At 39.4% G+C, this 20,289-nt stretch overlaps 2 protein-coding genes across 8 annotated transcripts; one reads left to right on the forward strand and one right to left on the reverse strand.

The window, feature by feature from the left end:
• Positions 1-1,381: 1,381 nt before the first annotated feature.
• On the forward strand, positions 1,382-18,136 carry LOC131941718 (kinesin-like protein KIF19). Of its 7 annotated transcripts, none has more exons than XM_059301174.1 (22): positions 1,388-1,441; positions 2,418-2,543; positions 2,640-2,720; positions 3,075-3,185; positions 3,377-3,464; positions 3,818-3,951; positions 4,132-4,257; positions 4,626-4,905; positions 5,186-5,370; positions 6,211-6,361; positions 7,545-7,641; positions 7,960-8,037; positions 8,165-8,235; positions 9,579-9,751; positions 11,208-11,421; positions 12,099-12,214; positions 12,468-12,517; positions 12,644-13,193; positions 15,039-15,162; positions 16,173-16,292; positions 16,410-16,445; positions 17,152-18,136. In XM_059301174.1, exons 2-22 carry the CDS (start codon positions 2,490-2,492, stop codon positions 17,298-17,300), a joined length of 2,988 nt encoding a protein of 995 aa, XP_059157157.1. In that variant the 5' UTR covers positions 1,388-1,441; positions 2,418-2,489; the 3' UTR covers positions 17,301-18,136. The 7 variants fall into 7 exon arrangements, with proteins under 7 accessions (XP_059157155.1, XP_059157157.1, XP_059157159.1 ...); XM_059301176.1 differs by having other exon boundaries at positions 16,173-16,247; XM_059301173.1 differs by lacking the exon at positions 16,410-16,445 and adding an exon at positions 6,389-6,413 and having other exon boundaries at positions 6,211-6,336; positions 16,173-16,328.
• Positions 18,086-19,525, reverse strand: LOC131941723 (uncharacterized). The gene has a single exon (XM_059301186.1). The coding sequence runs from the start codon at positions 19,523-19,525 to the stop codon at positions 18,086-18,088; it is 1,440 nt and encodes a 479-aa protein (XP_059157169.1).
• Between the last annotated feature and the right edge of the window lie 764 nt (positions 19,526-20,289).

The raw sequence follows: 20,289 nt of genomic DNA on the forward strand, positions 1-20,289 counted from the left end.
AAAAACTCGAGGGGGGGGGTGCAAATCGAAAGTTTGAGGGGGGGGGGTGCAAATCGAAAATTTGAAAGTTTGTCCCCGGGAAGGGTCTCTATGCCTCTGGGGGGGGGGGGGGGGTGACACCATTAAGTGCCGCACCGGGTGACACCCGACCTCGCTACGCCACTGATACTGGTTATGGTGTTCTCCATCCAACCCTGTCTTCTCTTCCAGACTTCCTTGTCAAATTAAAGTTGCCCAGTCTTGCTAAAGGTTTGTGTTGCTGATTGTTGGCCTATGGGAACGACGGATCTTGAGTATACGTCTAAGGCAACTGTTAATGAAGGTTTGGATTTTATAAATGGTGGTCTTTGTTTCCTCTCCAAGCCTGTGCTCCATACAGCACCACTGATTCCACGTTCTTGTTGAACAGTCGCGTCTTGATGGGCATAGACAGCTCTCTGGAAGCACGTTTGTTCTTTAGCTGTGCGACTGTGGTTCTTGCTTTGTAGATCCTTGATTTAACATGCGCAGCTGTTCCGTCATGTTGGTCTATGACTCTATGATATTACCAATTGGGGGTAAGGCTGCGTTTCCTCCAAGGGGCTACCATTTAGTGTGACTTACTTCAATATAGGTGGAGTTGAATTTCAGTATTACAGCCTTGTCCTTGTCTGCTATAATTTTTGTCTGTTCTCCGGGGTTTTTTTTAAAAAGAGTTTTGTCTTACATACAGGTCCGTGTTAACACAGAGCCCTAGCCGTTTGCTGACGTAGGCCGAAATCACAGTAAAATAAAAATCCGTTTTTCTCAACGCATGGCGATTTAAAAAAAAAAAAAAGATAGGCCTTAGTCTAGCTATCTATCTACCTGTTTTAAGAGATTAGATTGAGTTGCTTTATTTATAGCCTGCAAGTGCCTGGAATTCTGTACACTTCCCGAGTTAGAAATGATAAGATTTTAAAGGAAAATCGCAATAACGTAATTTTTTTTCATTGTTAGGTCCGGCTTCTATCATGCTCTAAATACTTCAAGAATTTAATCGTACAACTGTGAAGCGCTCATTGCCTATTCATTTACAACAGGCCTTCTTTATATTTAGGCCTTGTATACGCCTACTCATAGGCCTACAGACTTATAGACTAAGTTAAGCGTGTGCAATCACAGCGCTTTCAATCAAAATAAATTTTCCTATTAGTTCTCTATTTGAAAAGGATCAATGGTCTGGTGCTGCTCAAATGACAGTAACAGATAAGCACGCAAGCTAAAGTGCGGCTTCTTTTATGGCAAAATCAATAACTCGAATCGATTTTCTTTTCTATGATAAGCGCACGCTGCAGCGTATGGCCAATGCCGACGACAAATATTCGAAAGTCGCTCTTCTAGCTTCCCACAAATCCTTGCACATCGCTTGGCGACAAACTATGCCATCATGGCGGCGCTTGTTGTGTAAAGTGCTAGCGGAGTGTGTGGTTAGCAATTTAATAACAATTTATCTACTATTATTTTTCAGTGTTGTAGATTCTATATTCTGAAACTAAACATTGAATAACACATCGGACTAGATCTATATTTTACTATATCGTAGGGTCTACTTTTAAAAAGCTATCTAGATCTAGATTTTTTTCTAGATCTACTTACTTAACTTACTTTCTACAATTTTGGCATTTTGGTATTTATTTTTCACTTTTTTTTCCTCATTAAAAAAAAAAAAAAGAAAAAAGACTCGAGTAATTCGTAACTCAGTTAACTCATTAACTGACATTAACTGTGTACTGTAGTTTGTACAGTTACTTGGTTAAACCGAGCAACTGTACATTCACGTACAGATGAGTAGGCTGTACTGTAGTGTAGTCTGTAGAAATTAGATAAAGATTTAAGATAGAATCTAGATCTACTAAGAAGGAAGAGTCGAAAGACACTGTGACTTTATTAAGATTTAATAGATTTAAGACAGTCACCAACATGAACACAAACAAGAATTAATAATTTATAATATATTTGTGTTAATAATTGTATGTTCTATGTTTAGCATGTTGATCTAAATAAAAAAAATGTCCTTTAGATTAGAATCTAGAATCTATATCTAGATCTATATCCAGTTAAGTTGTTGGATAGTGTAAAACAGTGTAAGTGTAGTTGACTGAGTGTGTCAACACAGAAAAAAAGTAATATTTTTATTGTGATATCAGTCTTATCGAATATTTTATAATACAAGGCAAAGTAATAAATATTGAAGTAGGCTTGTTTATAATATTTAATGTCTCAATGTGTTACCTTTCATTCTGTCAGAAACTAGAATATGATGCTCATAAAAGTATATTATTATGTTATCAAAAGATTCGTATGTAATAATATTACAAACCTTGACATTTTACGGCTTACATTTATATCACTATCAATATTTTTTAAAAAAATGTGTTCTTATTTTTACATTTCAGATCAACATTAAACATGTAGTACATTCACTGTGATTGGTTTGCTGCCATGTATTTGCAGAAGATAAATAAAAAATGACAGATTCAAAATCTACATCGAAGCTGGGGGGTGGGGAGAAGAATTTAATTGTAAGTATCATCTTATGATTAGGGTATTTTATGAGTTGGAATCTGAAAGCAAGTATTTTACAACTTGAATGTCCTTGTTTGGTTTTTTTTTTATAGGTAGCTTTAAGGATACGACCTATGGCAGAAGATGAAATTATCCAAGGGGCTAATCCTGCTGCATATAAAGTTGAAAATAATGTGAGTTGTATTCTAATCTGGATTGTTAAATAAAATATTACAAGTTTTTTTTTACTCCTAACTTTGAAAGCTATTTCTTTTAAACCACACACGTAGTGTTACTAATTTTGCATTCGTCAAAGTTTGCAACTGTAATTTATTTAAAATCCTAACATTGGATATCAACAAGGGGTGACAGTAAATGTAAAAGTTGCACCTGTATATTGTGATATATTTAAAACACTTGCTCTACAGATGATATTACATTGTGATAGGTGCACACGTTAATGATAGTCAATAAGACACTAATTATTTGTTGACATTTCTGTAGATGACAGTCAATAAGACACTAATTATTTGTTGACATTTCTGTAGATGGTCGTGTTGTTGGACCCAGCAGATGACCCTGACGATGTGCTCAGGGTCAACAGGTCCAGAGAGAAACAGTTTGTCTTTGATTGTATTTTTGATGGCAGCTGTTCTCAGGTGAGGTTTGACGCAGTATCTTTCCTTCATTCACGTAGTGGCTGGGTTTGAGGGAAAGGGTGGGGGGGGGGGGGGGGGGGAAGAGTACAAGCAAGACAGCTGATGAACAAAAGTTTTTCATGTTTATATTTACATTCAATTGAAAATATTCAGTAAGGATGGACTTAAAGATTTATCATTTTTAATTTTAGGAGCATGTGTATGAAGAGACAACAAAGTTTCTTATTCCAAATGTGACAAACGGGTACAATGCCACAGTTTTTGCTTATGGGCCAACAGGTAAGTCATCAATTTTATTGACATGGGGAAGGTTAGGAGGAGTCCTTTATTAGAAGTAATATTAATAGTTAGCATTTTCTTGTGATCATACCTACATCATATGATATCCCTATAGAAATTGAGTTGATCAGTTTTGATTTTGATTTTTCTGCAAGTGATTTACAAAACATGGGAATTTCCTTATTAAAAAAAAACATTCAGGTTTATAAAATCAATCAGATAAATATTATAAATGAAAACAAACTTAATCCAGATTTCTGAGCTACAGGTCGAAAACATTTTAATTAATTTAATGCTACAGATTATGGTTTTCTTCTTATAATGTTTATATAAAATGTGTAATACTTGGCCAGGTGCTGGTAAAACCTACACAATGTTGGGAAAGGATGGGGAGCCAGGAATTATGGTCCAAGCTTTAAATGACTTGTTCTTAGAGATGCGACAAAATACAGACAAAACATTTAAAGTCACTATGTCGTACCTAGAGGTGAGCCAAATCCACTGAGTTGAGTTTATTTTATTTGGGGTGTAAAACTCTCTTATCATTTTTTATGTTTTTTTTGTTGTTTATGTCATAAGGGCAATCCATGCTGAGATTTAGTTCAGTTTAGCATTGGCTTCTAACTTATTCCATGTAAGTTTCTGAAGTATTTTTTAAAAATTTCAGATCTACAATGAAATGATTCGAGATCTTTTGAACCCTGACTCTGGGTTTTTAGAGTTGCGAGAAGATGCCAAGGGCAGTGTTCAGGTCGCAGGGATATCTGAGGTCACGGCCAGGTCAACAGAGGAGGTCAGTCGGTACAAATATTCATTGATTGATTTTATTTTTTATGTATTTTACTACGTTAATTTATATAACATCATTGTGGTAGTATATTTTGTTTAAATGAGTAGGTTGAAGATGCCCTGGCATAACAGTAGAGGGCTAAGCTGCTAACCCGAAAGTCTTGAGTTTAAATCCGGGTTTAAATCAGTAGAATGTCCCTGAGTCCACTCAAAACTCTGATGGGTACCTAACTCACTTTAGGAAAAGTAAAGGTAGCTGGGCAAAGTGCTGACTACATTATCCTATCATACGCAGAGGTCGCAGAAACAGGCAAACTTCACTTCACTTGCCCATGGAAAGGGAACTTTACTTACTTTACTTTAAATGAGCAGGTTATGAACATGCTGGTGAAAGGGAACTTAGAGAGGACCCAGGAGCCAACAGCAGCAAACGCCACTTCCTCCAGGTCACATGCCATCCTGCAGGTCACGGTCAAGCAGAGAAATCGTGTGCGGAACGTCATGCAGGAGGTGCGGACAGGCCGTCTGTTTTTGGTGGATTTGGCAGGTTCGGAAAGGGCAGCTAACACACATAACAGGGGGAAGAGAATGGTGGAGGGAGCCCATATCAACCGCTCTCTTTTGGCCCTTGGCAACTGTATCAATGCTTTAAGTGAGTTTGTTTTACCATATATATTTCAGATAATTTAACTCAAATTTTTTTTTAGCTTTGATTTATACAACTTTTATAGATATTTTACTATGTGTAATTATTTCAGTGCTTAAGATTGAGCAACAGCACTGAATGATGATTAAATAATTTGATTAGCAGACTAAAAGTATGTTAGTTTTATGGGTCTATTAAGGTTTCCCAACTTGTTTTTTTTATATAAAAGACAATTTTTCATATTTCACTAATGCAAGATACAGTAATTAAAATTCAATTCAAACAGGTGATAAAAATGGACCAAAGTACATTAATTATCGAGACAGTAAATTGACACGGCTGCTTAAAGATGCACTTGGTGGCAATTGTCGAACAGTCATGATAGCACACATCAGCCCAGCCAGCACACAGTTTGAGGAGTCGCGCAACACACTTGTGTACGCTGACAGGGCGAAACACATCAAAACAAAGGTAACACTGGCAGGGGTAGCTACATCAAAACAAAGGTAACACTAACAGGGGTAGGCACATCAAAACAAAGGTAACACTGGCAGGGGTAGGCACATCAAAACAAAGGTAACACTGGCAGGGGTAGGCACATTGAATCAAAGTAACACTGGCAGGGGTAGGCACATCAAATCAAAGGTAACACTGGCAGGGGTAGGCACATTTAAACAAAGGTAACACTGGCAGGGGTAGTCACATCAGAACAAAGGTAACATAGACAGGGGTAGGCACATCAAAACAAAGGTAACACTGGCAGGGTAGGCACATCAAAACAAAGGTAACACTGGAAGGGGTAGGTACATCAAAGGTAACACTGGCAGGGGTAGGTACATCAAAGGTAACACTGGCAGGGATAGGTACATCAGAACAAAGGTAACACTGGCAGGGGGTAGGCACTTCAAAACAAAGGTAACACTGGCAGGCAATACAAATTAAAACAAAAGTAACAACCACAGACAATACAAATTAAAACAAAGGTAACACTGACAGGGGTAGGTACATTAAAACAAAAGTTACACTAGGTAACACTGACTGGCGATACAAAGAGCTAAGCACTTTAAAACAATGGTACCAAGCATGACACAATTCAGTCCCAAAATGAGTTTATAACTAGATAATTATTATCTGATAAGTTCAGGGTCCATCTATAATGCTATATTGAATTGGCTTGTTAGTACAATGACCATCAAGCTCCACACACAATATAACTTATCTGGCAGGTCATGCTAGTAGTTTCCCTTTGATATAATATAAGAGTGTTCTCCCTTTGAAAGAGTTTTGTAATGAGAGTGAAACGTTTTTCAGGTGAGGAGAAACGTGACAGATGTGGCCTACCACATTGCCCAGTACTCCAACATCATCTCAGAGTTGAGGGACGAGATCATGCGACTCAGGAGCAAGTTGACTGAACAGACCCAGTACAAGCACTCAGTGGCCAACATTCAGGCCGTCCAATGTAAGTACAGTAGGTGGCCAACATTAGGTGGCCAACATTCAGGCTGTCCAGTGTAAGTACATTCTGTGGCCAACTTTAAGTGGCTAACAGTCAGGCCATCAGGTGTAAGTAATTTCAATGGCCAACATTAGGAGGCCAAAATTTAGGCTGTCCAGTGTAAGTGCATTTAGTGGCAAACATTCATTGGCCAACACTCAGTGGCCAACATTTAGGCTGTCCAGTGGAAGTCTTGTTAATGTGGTGCTACTCTTTAAAAAAACCCTCACTTTTATTCAAATTAATGAAAACAAGAACCATAATTAACTAAAATATAGCTATAAAACATTTTCTTCTAACTAACAATTTTTACATAGTGCTAGCACTAGAGATAGATAACTACTGTCATCCTTTAGTAAACAAAATTATTACAAGCTTTTATTTAACTCACTTCCTCTGTCGTCAGTCGTCAGTCTAGACGGAAACGCAGGAGTGAAAATTCGGACAGTTCTACTTGACCGACACGATTCACAGTTGGCACGTGGGTCAAGACATGAAGACAATGCAATCTGAAACTAAATTTGACTTAATTGGATGCCTAATTGATTTTTTATGAATTAATTAAAATTTGGACCGAATTAGTAGGCATGTCTAGCCAACCACACCACACGCGTCATCAATAGCTGCGCCATCAAGACCACGTAATGGCTGCGTTCAAAAACCATTGCGCGCCTACTGAACGTGATATTCAGTAGGCGCGCAATGGTTTTTAGTCATGTAACTCTATTGTAGATAAAACATGTAAAGTACTGAAAAAAAAATTCATAAAAAACGTTTTAATAACAAGCTTTTATGTAATGATGCACTAAAAAGTAGAAAATAAATTATAGACTACTATTTAAATAACTATAAAGAAAAGCGTGGGTGTCTTCCTTAACATTAGTAAAGGTATCCAATAGATACTAAAGTGACCCACGCTTTTCTTTATAGTTATTTAAATAGTAGTCTATAATTTATTTTCTACTTTTTAGTGCATCATTACATAAAAGCTTGTTATTAAAACGTTTTTTATGAATTTTTTTTTTTTTTCTCTACTCACTCTAAAAATTAGTGGTACTTTCTTACAACATTTTCATACTTTCTCTACTCCACTAGCCTATGTGTTCAACACTTTCCTGTAAATGTTTTATGAATGATTTATTCCCAGCTGAGGTTGTTGAGTCCCAAAGAAAAACTGACAAATCTGAGCTGACACACTTTAAAGAGCAGTTGTTGACAAGTTTTAAGGACCAAATGGAACTCAGGTAAAATATCATACAGTTAGCGCTTTTTGACAAAGCTGAGCTGACACACTTTAAAGAGCAGCTTTTGACAAGTTTTAAAGGTAAAACATCATACAGTTAGAGCTTTTAGTTTGGTCGGGTTTCTAGAACATTTCTCAAACTCTGATCAGTTACATCACACTTTAACTGTTTGAAGCAGACATTTTTAAACTTCTTTTTGAGCATGGAACACCAATCAAACATCGCTTGCATTATAACAGCAGTTGTCTACACAGTTAGATTAGTATTAAACTAAGATAAAATACACAAGACTTTAAATTTCATGACCAACTTCTGCAGGCGTACGCTCATGGAACTGAACAACGCTTCGATGGAGATCAGTTTAGAAACCAACAGGAACCAGCTGGTCATCAGCGAGTAAGTTACCATAAATACCCTGCTTTATTTTTTAATTGTGTTATGGCTGTTAAAATAGTCACTGAATAAACTAATTTGATGTGAATTTAAGATGGGTAACTCTGGTCATTTTATTTTTGTATGATAGGTATCAAGTGGAAAAGGGGAGACAACTAAGAAATAGAGAAAATACTGGGTTGACAGACAACAAATTTACAGGTAAAATGTGTTCCTGTGTGTATAGAACATGTGCCAGTATGTGTAGAACATGTGCCAGTATGTGTAGAACACGTACCAGTATGTTTAAAATATGTGCCAATATGTGTAGAACAAATGCCAGTATGTGTAGAACATGTGCCAGTATGTTTAAAACATGTGCCAGTATGTTTAAAACATGTGCCAGTATGTGTAGATCATGTGCCAGTATGTGTAGAACATGTGCCAGTATGTGTAGAACATGTGCCAGTATGTGTAGAGCATGTGCCAGTATGTGTAGAACATGTGCCAGTATGTTTAAAACATGTGCCAGTATGTTTAAAACATGTGCCAGTATGTGTAGAACATGTGCCAGTATGTGTAGAACATGTGCCAGTATGTTTAGAACATGTGCCAGTATGTTTAAAACATGTGCCAGTATGTTTAAAACATGTGCCAGTATGTGTAGAACATGTGCCAGTATGTGTAGAACATGTGCCAGTATGTTTGAAATATGTCCCAGTATGTGTAGAACATGTGCCTGTATGTGTAGAACATGTGCCAGTATGTGTAGAACATGTGCCAATATGTTTGAAATATGTGCCAGTATGTGTAGAACATGTGCCAGTTTGTGTAGATCATGTGTCATTAATTTTTGAAAATCTGGTAGTGTGTGGAACATGTGCCAGTATGTTTGAAATGTGTGCCAGTATGTTTGAAATGTGTGCCAGTATGTGTAGAACATGTGCCAGTATGTGTAGAACATGTGCCAGTATGTGTGGAACATGTGCCAGTATGTGTAGAACATCTGCCAGTATGTGTAGAACATGTGCCAGTATGTGTGGAACATGTGCCAGTATGTGTAGAACATGTGCCAGTATGTGTAGAACATGTGCCAGTATGTTTGAAATGTGTGCCAGTATGTGTAGAACATGTGCCAGTATGTGTAGAACATGTGCCAGTATGTGTAGAACATGTGCCAGTATGTGTAGAACATGTGCCAGTATGTGTAGAACATGTGCCAGTATGTGTAGAACACGTACCAGTATGTTTGAAATATGTGCCAGTATGTTTGAAATATGTGCCAGTATGTTTGAAATACGTGCCAGTTTGTTTAGAACATGTGCCAGTTTGTTTAGAACATGTGCCAGTATGTTTAGAAAATGTTTCAATATGTGTAGAACATGTGCCAGTGTGTTTGAAATATGTGCCAGTATGTGTAGAACATGTGCCAGTTAGTGTAAAACATGTGTCAGTATGTAAGAACATGTGCCAGTATGTGTAGAACATGTGCCAGTATGTATAGAATATCTGTTAGTGTATACAGAAAATTACCCAGCATGTTCTAAGCACTGACCCTCTCCCAGCAGAAGACAAAGAGAACGAGGCACCAGACAGTGACGGGGAGCCTGTGGAGGTGCAGGTGGCCAGGGACGAGCTCAAGGTTCTACACGAGGAGAAACACAAGACAGAGAGGGTTAAGACCACCATACAGAGGGAGCTGGAGACAGCCAGAGCTAAGACGAACAAGCTACAGGAGGTGAGGGGACACATTCATCTGGTTAAGGGTGTCATAGGGAGCTTAAGATGGGCCAGAGCTAAGACGAACAAGCTACAGGAGGTGAGGGGAGACATTTGTGTGGTAAAGGGTGTCATAGGGAGCTTAAGATGGGCCAGAGCTAAGACGAACAAGCTACAGGAGGTGAGGGGATACAGTTGTGTGGTAAAGGGTGTCATAGGGAGCTTAAGATGGGCCAGAGCTAAGACGAACAAGCTACAGGAGGTGAGGGGAGACATTTGTGTGGTAAAGGGTGTCATAGGGAGCTTAAGATGGGCCAGAGCTAAGACGAACAAGCTACAGGAGGTGAGGGGAGACATTTGTGTGGTAAAGGGTGTCATAGGGAGCTTAAGATGGGCCAGAGCTAAGACGAACAAGCTACAGGAGGTGAGGGGAGACATTTGTGTGGTAAAGGGTGTCATAGGGAGCTTAAGATGGGCCAGAGCTAAGACGAACAAGCTACAGGAGGTGAGGGGAGACATTTGTGTGGTAAAGGGTGTCATAGGGAGCTTAAGATGGGCCAGAGCTAAGACGAACAAGCTACAGGAGGTGAGGGGGGAAGACATTTGTATGGTTAAGGGTGTCATAGGGAGCTTAAGATGGGCCAGAGCTAAGACGAACAAGCTACAGGAGGTGAGGGGGGAGACATTTGTATGGTTAAGGGTGTCATAGGGAGCTTAAGATGGGCCAGAGCTAAGACGAACAAGCTACAGGAGGTGAGGGGGGAGACATTTGTATGGTTAAGGGTGTCATAGGGAGCTTAAGATGGGCCAGAGCTAAGACGAACAAGCTACAGGAGGTGAGGGGGGAGACATTTGTATGGTTAAGGGTGTCATAGGGAGCTTAAGATGGGCCAGAGCTAAGACGAACAAGCTACAGGAGGTGAGGGGGGAGACATTTGTATGGTTAAGGGTGTCATAGGGAGCTTAAGATGGGCCAGAGCTAAGACGAACAAGCTACAGGAGGTGAGGGGGGAGACATTTGTGTGGTTAAGGGTGTCATAGGGAGCTTAAGATGGGCCAGAGCTAAGACAAACAAGCTACAGGAGGTGAGGGGACACATTGGTCTGGTTAAGCTCTCTGGTTAATGGTGTCATAGGGAGCTTAAGATGGGCGATGGGCCAGGGCTAACCTAAACAAGCTACAGGATGTTTGAGGGGACACATTCACCTGGTTAAGCTCTCTGGTAAAGGGTGTCATAGAGAGAACAAAATATTAACGCTGCTATTTCTGCTGAAGATGTCCATTATAAATAGCTGTCTAATCCAATTATTTTATTTCTGTCATTAACTGACCCTATACATAACTTTTTGTTTTTTTTAGTTGATTCAAAATACATCACATCTGTAGCTGACCTCTTTACATTTATTTTCCTTTTTAAGCTGATCCCAATCCGCATCAGCAACGCTGACCTCTGTACATGTATTTACCTTTTTTAGCTGATCCCAATCCGCATCAGCAATGCTGACCAGCAGGAAATCTTGAAGCTGCTGTGCCGCGTCCACCAGCTGGAGATTGAGTCCCTGGAGGGTCAGTCGGCCAGACTGCTGGGAGACTTTCAGATCCGCCACAAAGACATGGTCATCACCAAGTTACATCATTACCGCAACTTGTCCGATGACATCATCAAACGACAAAAACAGATAATTGAAGGTTGGTGCAGAGCTTTTTATTGGAATAATTAATTTCACTGACCAGGTTTCACATTTTAAATGTTTTTGTATACTTGAATAAATTTAAAATATTTAATAACTCTAGATCCTGTTTATAACTGTTTTGCCCAATCACTCAACACATTTTTTTTGGTAACATTTGATCAAAATATTCTCTGACACAGTGTTCCTTACAGGCATCTCTTCAGGGGGGGGGGGGGGGGGGCAAAGTGTGTCGTCTTTGTCTCCCCCCCCCCCCCTCCCCAAGAAACTAACTCTACTAACCCCCAAACGAAATGAAATTTATATAGAAAACATATACTTTTACCAGTGTCCGCCCCCGGAAAATTTATTCCCCCCCTCCCCCGGAGAAAAAAGTCAGGGCGAAACACTGCTCTGACATCCAAAATAAAATTTCCCTACTTATTGCTCAAAAAACATTTTTAATATGAAATGATACCTAACATATTTTGTTTACTTTTGTTCACTAGTAATTTCCTTTGTTTTGTGAGTTAACTAATCCTATTGGCTACTAGTAATTTCCTATATTTTGTGAGTTGACTAACCCTATTGGTCACTAGTAATTTCCTTTGTTTTGTGAGTTAACTAATCCTATTGGCTACTAGTAATTTCCTATATTTTGTGAGTTGCCTAACCCTATTGGCCATTGGTCACCAGAGCACAAACTGTACTGCCCACCTGAGCTCCAGCAGCTCTATGAGCTGTACTCAACAGAACAAAACCACAGGCTCTTAAAGGGAGACGACATCAGCTCATTTTCTTCTATAGACAAGGTTAGGATATTTTCTCACAAACTTGGTCAAATATTAAAATTTGTTCCTGTTAATGTAAGATAATGTTAGATAAGCTCATTCAAATATTGAATTTTTTATCACCAGAATAAAACTAAAATGTCCTATCATTTATTTAAAATTTTACTGTTAATTCTTTTTTTATTATTGTATTTGAATGAAGAGTTATAACGTTAGTCATTTTACATGTTGGACACAACACTTTATTACTTTCTTTCATGCTCTATGTGAACAGGTTGCCTCTGTTAGCAATCTTAATGTGCCATCTACACCAAAAATAAGAGAGTAAGTTCTTTACATCATCTACTTGGACAATATAAATTAGTCGTAAACATTTAGTTTTGAGTGCTATTTAATGAATCATTTATTTTGTAAATGTAGTGTTAATGCTTATTCTAAAACATTTTCCAGTGAGGATGAAGACAGCAACAAAGTTTTTACCCAGAGTGCCAAAACCAAGCAGATCCTAAAAGCGAACAGGGTCAGTGATATCGGCTACCTTCAAAATGACATTGACATTCAGGACCACATACCTACCCCGACGGCCCCGTCGCGTATATCGTACGAAGATCGGACAGTGATAAACGCAAACACCCGCAGCATAGCAGCTTTGGCAGCAAAGAAGAGAAACCAGGCCAGCATCGCGAGTGGGGCCACGGATAAGTTTGGTGTCCGGCCCTTATACCGGCCGCAGGTGCAAGTGGACGATGATGATTTTGATGACTTCGGCACCAAGCTGACGCCCAGCCGTTTGGCTCAACACAACAGGAACATGGGGGACGGGGTGTACAATTTTTCTGGGGGCGAGGAGCTAGGGGAGAGAATCAGTGTCATCACAGACCCTAATTTACCTCCCCTGCGCACCATTGGGTCAGTGGGCAGCAGACAAATACAGGAACAGGAAGAGGCCAGACGCAGGGCAGTCCGCTATACAGGAAACAATAATGGCAGTTACCTTGAGGTAACAATTTAATCATCAAACTTTTCTGTTAGATTTATGAACTTAAGAATGATGATTTATTGGATTAATGAAGTAGATTAGTTTTGTGCAAATTTGACATAAGAAAATATTCCAGAGTGGATGCAGTTTTAATGCAGGTACGACAGACATAAAACACAATGACATTGTAGGTACTACAGACATAATACACAGTGACATTGTAGGTACTACAACCAGAGCCGGCGTTAGGAATACGCGGGGCCTAGGGCCAACCATCCGCGCGGGGCCTGCTTTTTTCCATTATATATATATATATATATATATATACATATATATATATATATATATATATATATATATATATGTGTGTGTGTGTGTGTGTGTGTGTGTGTATAATCCTATATAATATGCATACACACATAATAACACATACATGTTTTGTAGTCTATAAGACTTAAATAACAGATGTTTACCTCTCCCACGTTTTAACCCAATGTTCTTAGTTTTTTTTCCTTGCTAGGATATTAAATTTTGACAGTTATGTAATTCATACCAAATCACTTAAGAAAATTCAATCACGTGCCAAATAATTAGGAAAAATCAAGTTGTTTAAGTTGTTTGTTAATGACTAATTGTTAATTAATATAAAAGCAGGGGCGTAGCGAGGGGGGTGCAGACCGCACCGGGTGACACCATTTAGGGGGGGGGGAATGACACCAAGGCAAAAAAAATAGCAAAACATATACAAAAATGATAGTTCCACTTTTAAAAAGTGGTTAATTAGAGTGTTCAAGTCAGTAGACCGTCCCTGAGTCCACCCAACTCTGATGGGTACCTAACTCATGTTAGGTAAAGTAAAGGCGGCTGGGCATATTATAGTGCTGACCACACTATCTCTTCATATGCCGAGGTCACAGAAACAAGTGAACTCTACTTCACTTGCCCCATAGACCGTCAGGCTTGAAAGGGAACTTTACTTTTTTTTAAAAATTAGAGTGTTAAATAGTCTTTTAAGAGCAAATTTAATAAATCCCGACAAGGGTGGAGGGGGGGGGTGGTGACACCATGACGTAAACCTGCTAATGATAGAGAAAACATGCTACATCAACACTTTTAACTTTCTTCCAAAAAATAATAAATCACTCTGTCTAATGCCCCTTGATAAAGATCCTAAGGGCCCCCCCCTCGTCGCCCTCTTCCCACCCTGTGCACGCAACGGAATGTTAATTTTGTTATACCAAGACAAGTAGGCCTACATATACAACATCTACAACAAGAAAGTTATGACTAGCGTTCATCAGGTCACTAACTGTCTACTACAAGCATCCCGTCTGCTCACTAAAAGGACGTCTTCATCTGTATCACTTTACGTGTTTCCCAAATTTACATCCCATGTCAGGTCGGGGGCTGATTCGCACCCAACAATCTCCAGTCAGCTCAGGTCAAAAGCGAGGCGACCGTACGCTACACAAAGGGGAGGTCTGACACTGTTTTTGTATCGAATTACGGCCTGTCCCAGTTCAGGTTGGTGATAACTCACTAACATCAACCGTGGTCTCAGTTATAACAATCAACATCGTCGGCATTCGACCATTTAGTTTTCCCCATTGAATTCAGCAACAATTTATTTAAGTTTACAAACTAATTCAGATAACAATGACAGTGCTGAAGCGCGGGGCCCCTTCAAGCGCGGGGCCTAGGGCGACCGCCCCGTTTGCCACCCCCTAACGCCGGCTCTGACTACAACCATAATTTTTCCATATATTTTTATGGGCTTTGCTTTTACTTATCTGTTTGCCTTAAAACCCATCTTGGCTAATTGACTTGCACTTGACAATAATATAATAAAAAAACCTTGTCTGTCAGAAATCTCGGCACCAGTCGAGGAAGTTGTCTGAACAGAGGAACAGGAACCTGCAGAGGAGGAACAACAACAACAACCACAACAACCACAACAACAACATCAATTATTACAACGGCTCAAACAGACGTGAGTTTTTCTGTTGTTTTATTTGTTCATCTTTTGACTTACTTTCAACAGGGGTACTGGTAGTTTCACATTCAGTCCAGCAAATACAAATTATAGTCTAGAAGGCTTGGATCATTGTAGGAGAGCTCTTGTTTCTATAGCAGTGTACCCTGCTTCTTAACTTTAAATCATGAAGAGTTCCATTAATGCTTGATGAATACAGGATTTCCTCCAGTTGTTACTTGAGGCTCCTATTGATAACTGTATTGCAACTTGTTGAGTTCACTAGCTAGACTTCATAGAGGTCTACCCAGCTCTGATGGGTACCTGACTTAAGTTGGGGAAATAAAAAGGTAGCTGGTTGGGGAAATAAAATTTAGCTGAACATGGAACTGACCCCACTGGGCTCTGGTCAGAGAAACATGAAATCTACTTCGTCTGCTTCATGGACCACCTGTTCTGAATGGATAATTTATTTACTTACCTGATGACCTCCTCCACCTCCGTTCTGAAAAGTCATAAAGATATGTAAATAATTGTTTGGTATGAGAAATTAGACTTAATATAAATAATAATTCACAATGAGAAAATGAAATACAATTTCTAATATAAATTAAGATAGTGAAGAAGATACCTTAGTATGCGACTCAGCCTAAGATCAGATGGGCCTAAATTTTTGCTTCAGATATTTAAAAAAAAATGTCTAGTCTGTCTTTGATGTAAAAATTGTTAAATATTTTAAGCAACTGTAGTTAAAAAAAAACTGCAGAAAAACAAGTAAGGAAGCTAATGAAGTGTCCACTCATGTTTTTATTATTTTGCTAAATTTTATTGTTAATGTTGACAAGCACCTGTAAAATAATTTTGTTTGTTTGTGTCACTTATTTTTACACTGTCCTCCATGAGTTCTATTTTTTTAATAGCACAGTAATTTGTAGCTCAATTTTATCACACTTTGTGTTCCTTTGGTTTGACATGTGTGTTGATTTGTTGTGTAAACCGTGTGCAGTAATGGCAGGAATGTGTTGCAGTGTTTCTAGATGACACGTCCACAGTGAGGTCCAGCACACCTAACACTGTGACCTCTGACCTGAATAGACGGACCAGTCAAAACACAAACACCGTGACCTCTGACCCGAACAGACGGACCAGTCACAACACAAACATACTGAAGAAGAATAAAAAAAGTAAATTTGTTAAGGATTTGTAGTGTAGACAGTAGAGCCAGTCGCTAGAGGTTTAGAAAAAATATAGAATTAACCCATTAGGTCAAAACACAAACATACTGAAGAAGAATAAAAAAAGTAAATTTGTTAAGATTTGTAGTGTAGACAGTAGAGCCAGTCGCTAGAGGAGGTTTAGAAAAAAATATAGAATTAACCCATTAGGTAGAGTTATATGCTTTTTTTCTGACTGGAACTTTTTGTTATGTTTTGTTGTTGTTTATTTTGGTTTATTCATCATCGTGTATAAAGTCCACACAAAGGCTGATTTTCTATCAGCTGATGACTTGTTCATAAGCTAACTGGAAAGCTTGAAAAATGTATGTGCAAGCTCATGTGCAATCTTCAATATTGTAGCATGTTACTAAGGCAACCATGTCAGTTGAGGTAATTAAGCTTAATAGCACTAATGAGAAGGATGCCTAACCCACTCGCCATGACTGACTTTCTTTTAGTCTTATACACATGTTTTGGTGTAGCTATGTTTTATAAAAATGCTTCCTAAACTGCAATATGTAATTGGCAAATTCATCATGGGTGTGCCCACTTTAAACAATATTTTAGTGACTGGACAAACTATTAAAAAATCTCAAAAATCCTTTTCATAAACTGACACCATGCACTAAACATTTCCCCAAAAGGTATATATTTAAGAACAAATACATACTACATAAAATCAAACTAACATAAAAACACCAATACATTTTTCAGAGTTTGCCACTTAATAAAACAAATAGACATGATATAAAACGAAACTAAAAGAAACACACTAAATAATTTTTTTCAGAGCTCCCAACTTCCAGCCAATCAGAATCCTCCAATGGTGGCACCAATCAACCAGAGAGAAGAATACCTCAGGTCCTTCCCACAATCCCTCAGTACAGGAAAGGGGACATAACTGTCACAGGAACTGCCACCAATGCTGCCAGGTACTGAAGCAAATCCTGTACACTTTAATATTGGAACATGAATGTTATACTGGTGGGCTGTCCACCTTTGTTTTGTACCACTGTGACAATCCACTTGTATTTGTATTTCGGTGGATAAGAAAAAAATAAAACTTAAATTTATAGGTTCATTATGCTAATTATCCATCTTATTATTATGTCCACTGTTTGTCTATGTAGATGATTATTTATAATTATAATATAATCAACAATGGGACTCCATTATAACTTTTTCTTATCAAAGTAAAATAATATATTGCACGACTAAGCTGTGCAACTTTTACATAGCAATAAAAAAAACAGTTGATATATTAAAGAGCAGTAAAAAAACATTATTTACTAAACAACTGTTGCCCTAAATTAATGTTTAACAACTAAACCAGTTTGTTATAAAGGAGTCCCCAAGCATTTTAAAATCTGTCTCAGTCACCAACTCATGGATCTTTTTTTGTCTTGACCTTTCACCTTTTTACTATTGAATCAAAACCACTACAATATATTTTACTTACAAATGTTTTATTTCAGCCTAGCTTGACTGTCATAAGAAAATAATTGTTTCAAATATTTATTTGATCCAAACTTTTCCAAATGTTTTACCTGTTGCTTACAACTGCGACTCATAAAGCTTTGTTAATCTCATCTACCATTTTTCAATTTGCCAATCAATGCTTTATTTGCCAGATGCCCACATCTCATTACTTGTGTGCTAATTCCTATCCCCAAAACCCCACAAACATATATGGATGTTCCCATGTCCATCCAACAGCTCCCCCATTATCCATTTCCCCATCCACCAGTTCCCCCATAATCCATTTCCCCATCCACCAGTTCCCCCATAATCCATTTCCCCATCCACCAGTTCCCCCATAATCCATTTCCCCATCCACCAGTTCCCCCATAATCCATTTCCCCATCCACCAGTTCCCCCATAATCCATTTCCCCATCCACCAGTTCCCCCATAATCCATTTCCCCATCCACCAGTTCCCCCATAATCCATTTCCCCATCCACCAGTTCCCCCATAATCCATTTCCCCATCCACCAGTTCCCCCATAATCCATTTCCCCATCCACCAGTTCCCCCATAATCCATTTCCCCATCCACCAGTTCCCCCATAATCCATTTCCCCATCCACCAGTTCCCCCATAATCCATTTCCCCATCCACCAGTTCCCCCATAATCCATTTCCCCATCCACCAGTTCCCCCCATAATCCATTTCCCCATCCACCAGTTCCCCCATAATCCATTTCCCCATCCACCAGTTCCCCCATAATCCATTTCCCCATCCACCAGTTCCCCCATAATCCATTTCCCCATCCACCAGTTCCCCCATAATCCATTTCCCCATCCACCAGTTCCCCCATAATCCATTTCCCCATCCACCAGTTCCCCCATAATCCATTTCCCCATCCACCAGTTCCCCCATAATCCATTTCCCCATCCACCAGTTCCCCCATAATCCATTTCCCCATCCACCAGTTCCCCCATAATCCATTTCCCCATCCACCAGTTCCCCCATAATCCATTTCCCCATCCACCAGTTCCCCCATAATCCATTTCCCCATCCACCAGTTCCCCCATAATCCATTTCCCCATCCACCAGTTCCCCCATAATCCATTTCCCCATCCACCAGTTCCCCCATAATCCATTTCCCCATCCACCAGTTCCCCCATAATCCATTTCCCCATCCACCAGTTCCCCCATAATCCATTTCCCCATCCACCAGTTCCCCCATAATCCATTTCCCCATCCACCAGTTCCCCCCATAATCCATTTCCCCATCCACCAGTTCCCCCATAATCCATTTCCCCATCCACCAGTTCCCCCATAATCCATTTCCCCATCCAACACTTCCCCCATAATCCATTTCCCCATCCACCAGTTCCCCCATAATCCATTTCCCCATCCACCAGTTCCCCCATAATCCATTTCCCCATCCACCAGTTCCCCCCATAATCCATTTCCCTATCCACCAGTTCCCCCATAATCCATTTCCCCATCCACCAGTTCCCCCATAATCCATTTCCCCATCCAACACTTCCCCCATAATCCATTTCCCCATCCACCAGTTCCCCCATAATCCATTTCCCCATCCAACACTTCCCCCATAATCCATTTCCCCATCCACCAGTTCCCCCATAATCCATTTCCCCATCCACCAGTTCCCCCATAATCCATTTCCCCATCCACCAGTTCCCCATTGCCCTGGCATTCATCTAACAGCTCCAATCTGTCATTCCCCCATGAACCAACAATCCTTCTGCCAACTATCCTCCATCATGCTACAATATCTTAACAGTGTTTCTCTCAGACATTTTTCCTTAGGGGGTGGACTAAATTTTTTGGGGAGTGGACATTAGTAAAAGTATATATTTTCTATATAAATTCTATTTCGTTCTTGGTGGTGGAGGGGGGTGGGGGTGTGGTGCTCTCCTCCCCCCCCCCCCCCATAATTCATCATCTTATTAGGTCTAGTACAAAGAGGAGGAAAGTCGTTTTACTTTCTTTAAGGTTTGATGTTACATGGAAAGAATATGAGTGATGCAAAAATCAAACCACAAACACCTAGATGGGGAGATAAACATTCTCCTTGCTCTAGCTCTCTTCTGTCGTAGAAGTGAGCAAATGGTTCCCTTTTCGCTGAAATAAAACCACAAGACAATTTGATAACAATGAGTCAACAGTTCACCCCAACAAATAAAACCACAAGACAATTTGATAACAATGAGTCAACAGTTCACCCCCCCCCCCAACAAATAAAACCACAAGACAATATGATAACAATGAGTCAACAGTTCACCCCCCCCCCCCCCCCCCCAACAAATAAAACCACAAGACAATTTGATAACAATGAGTCAACAGTTCACCCCAACAAATAAAACCACAAGACAATCTAACGAGTCAACAATTCTCCTTCACCCTAGCTAAAAAAAACCACTAGCAGAAACTGATGTTATACCTTTTTATAACACATTG

This window comes from Physella acuta, unplaced genomic scaffold, assembly GCF_028476545.2.
Source record: "Physella acuta isolate Inbredline_101_S28 unplaced genomic scaffold, ASM2847654v3 ptg000370l, whole genome shotgun sequence".
NCBI lineage: Eukaryota > Metazoa > Mollusca > Gastropoda > Physidae > Physella > Physella acuta.

Excerpts from the sequence above, each read along its gene's own strand:
- LOC131941718 (XM_059301172.1), top strand. The coding sequence starts at position 2,490 with ATGACAGATTCAAAATCTACATCGAAGCTGGGGGGTGGGGAGAAGAAT. Across the intron at positions 3,465-3,817 it reads TTTTGCTTATGGGCCAACAG|GTGCTGGTAAAACCTACACA; the intron begins GTAAGTCATCAA and ends ATACTTGGCCAG. Across the intron at positions 7,642-7,959 it reads AAGGACCAAATGGAACTCAG|GCGTACGCTCATGGAACTGA; the intron begins GTAAAATATCAT and ends CAACTTCTGCAG.
- LOC131941723 (XM_059301186.1), bottom strand. The coding sequence starts at position 19,525 with ATGCCAGGGCAATGGGGAACTGGTGGATGGGGAAATGGATTATGGGGG.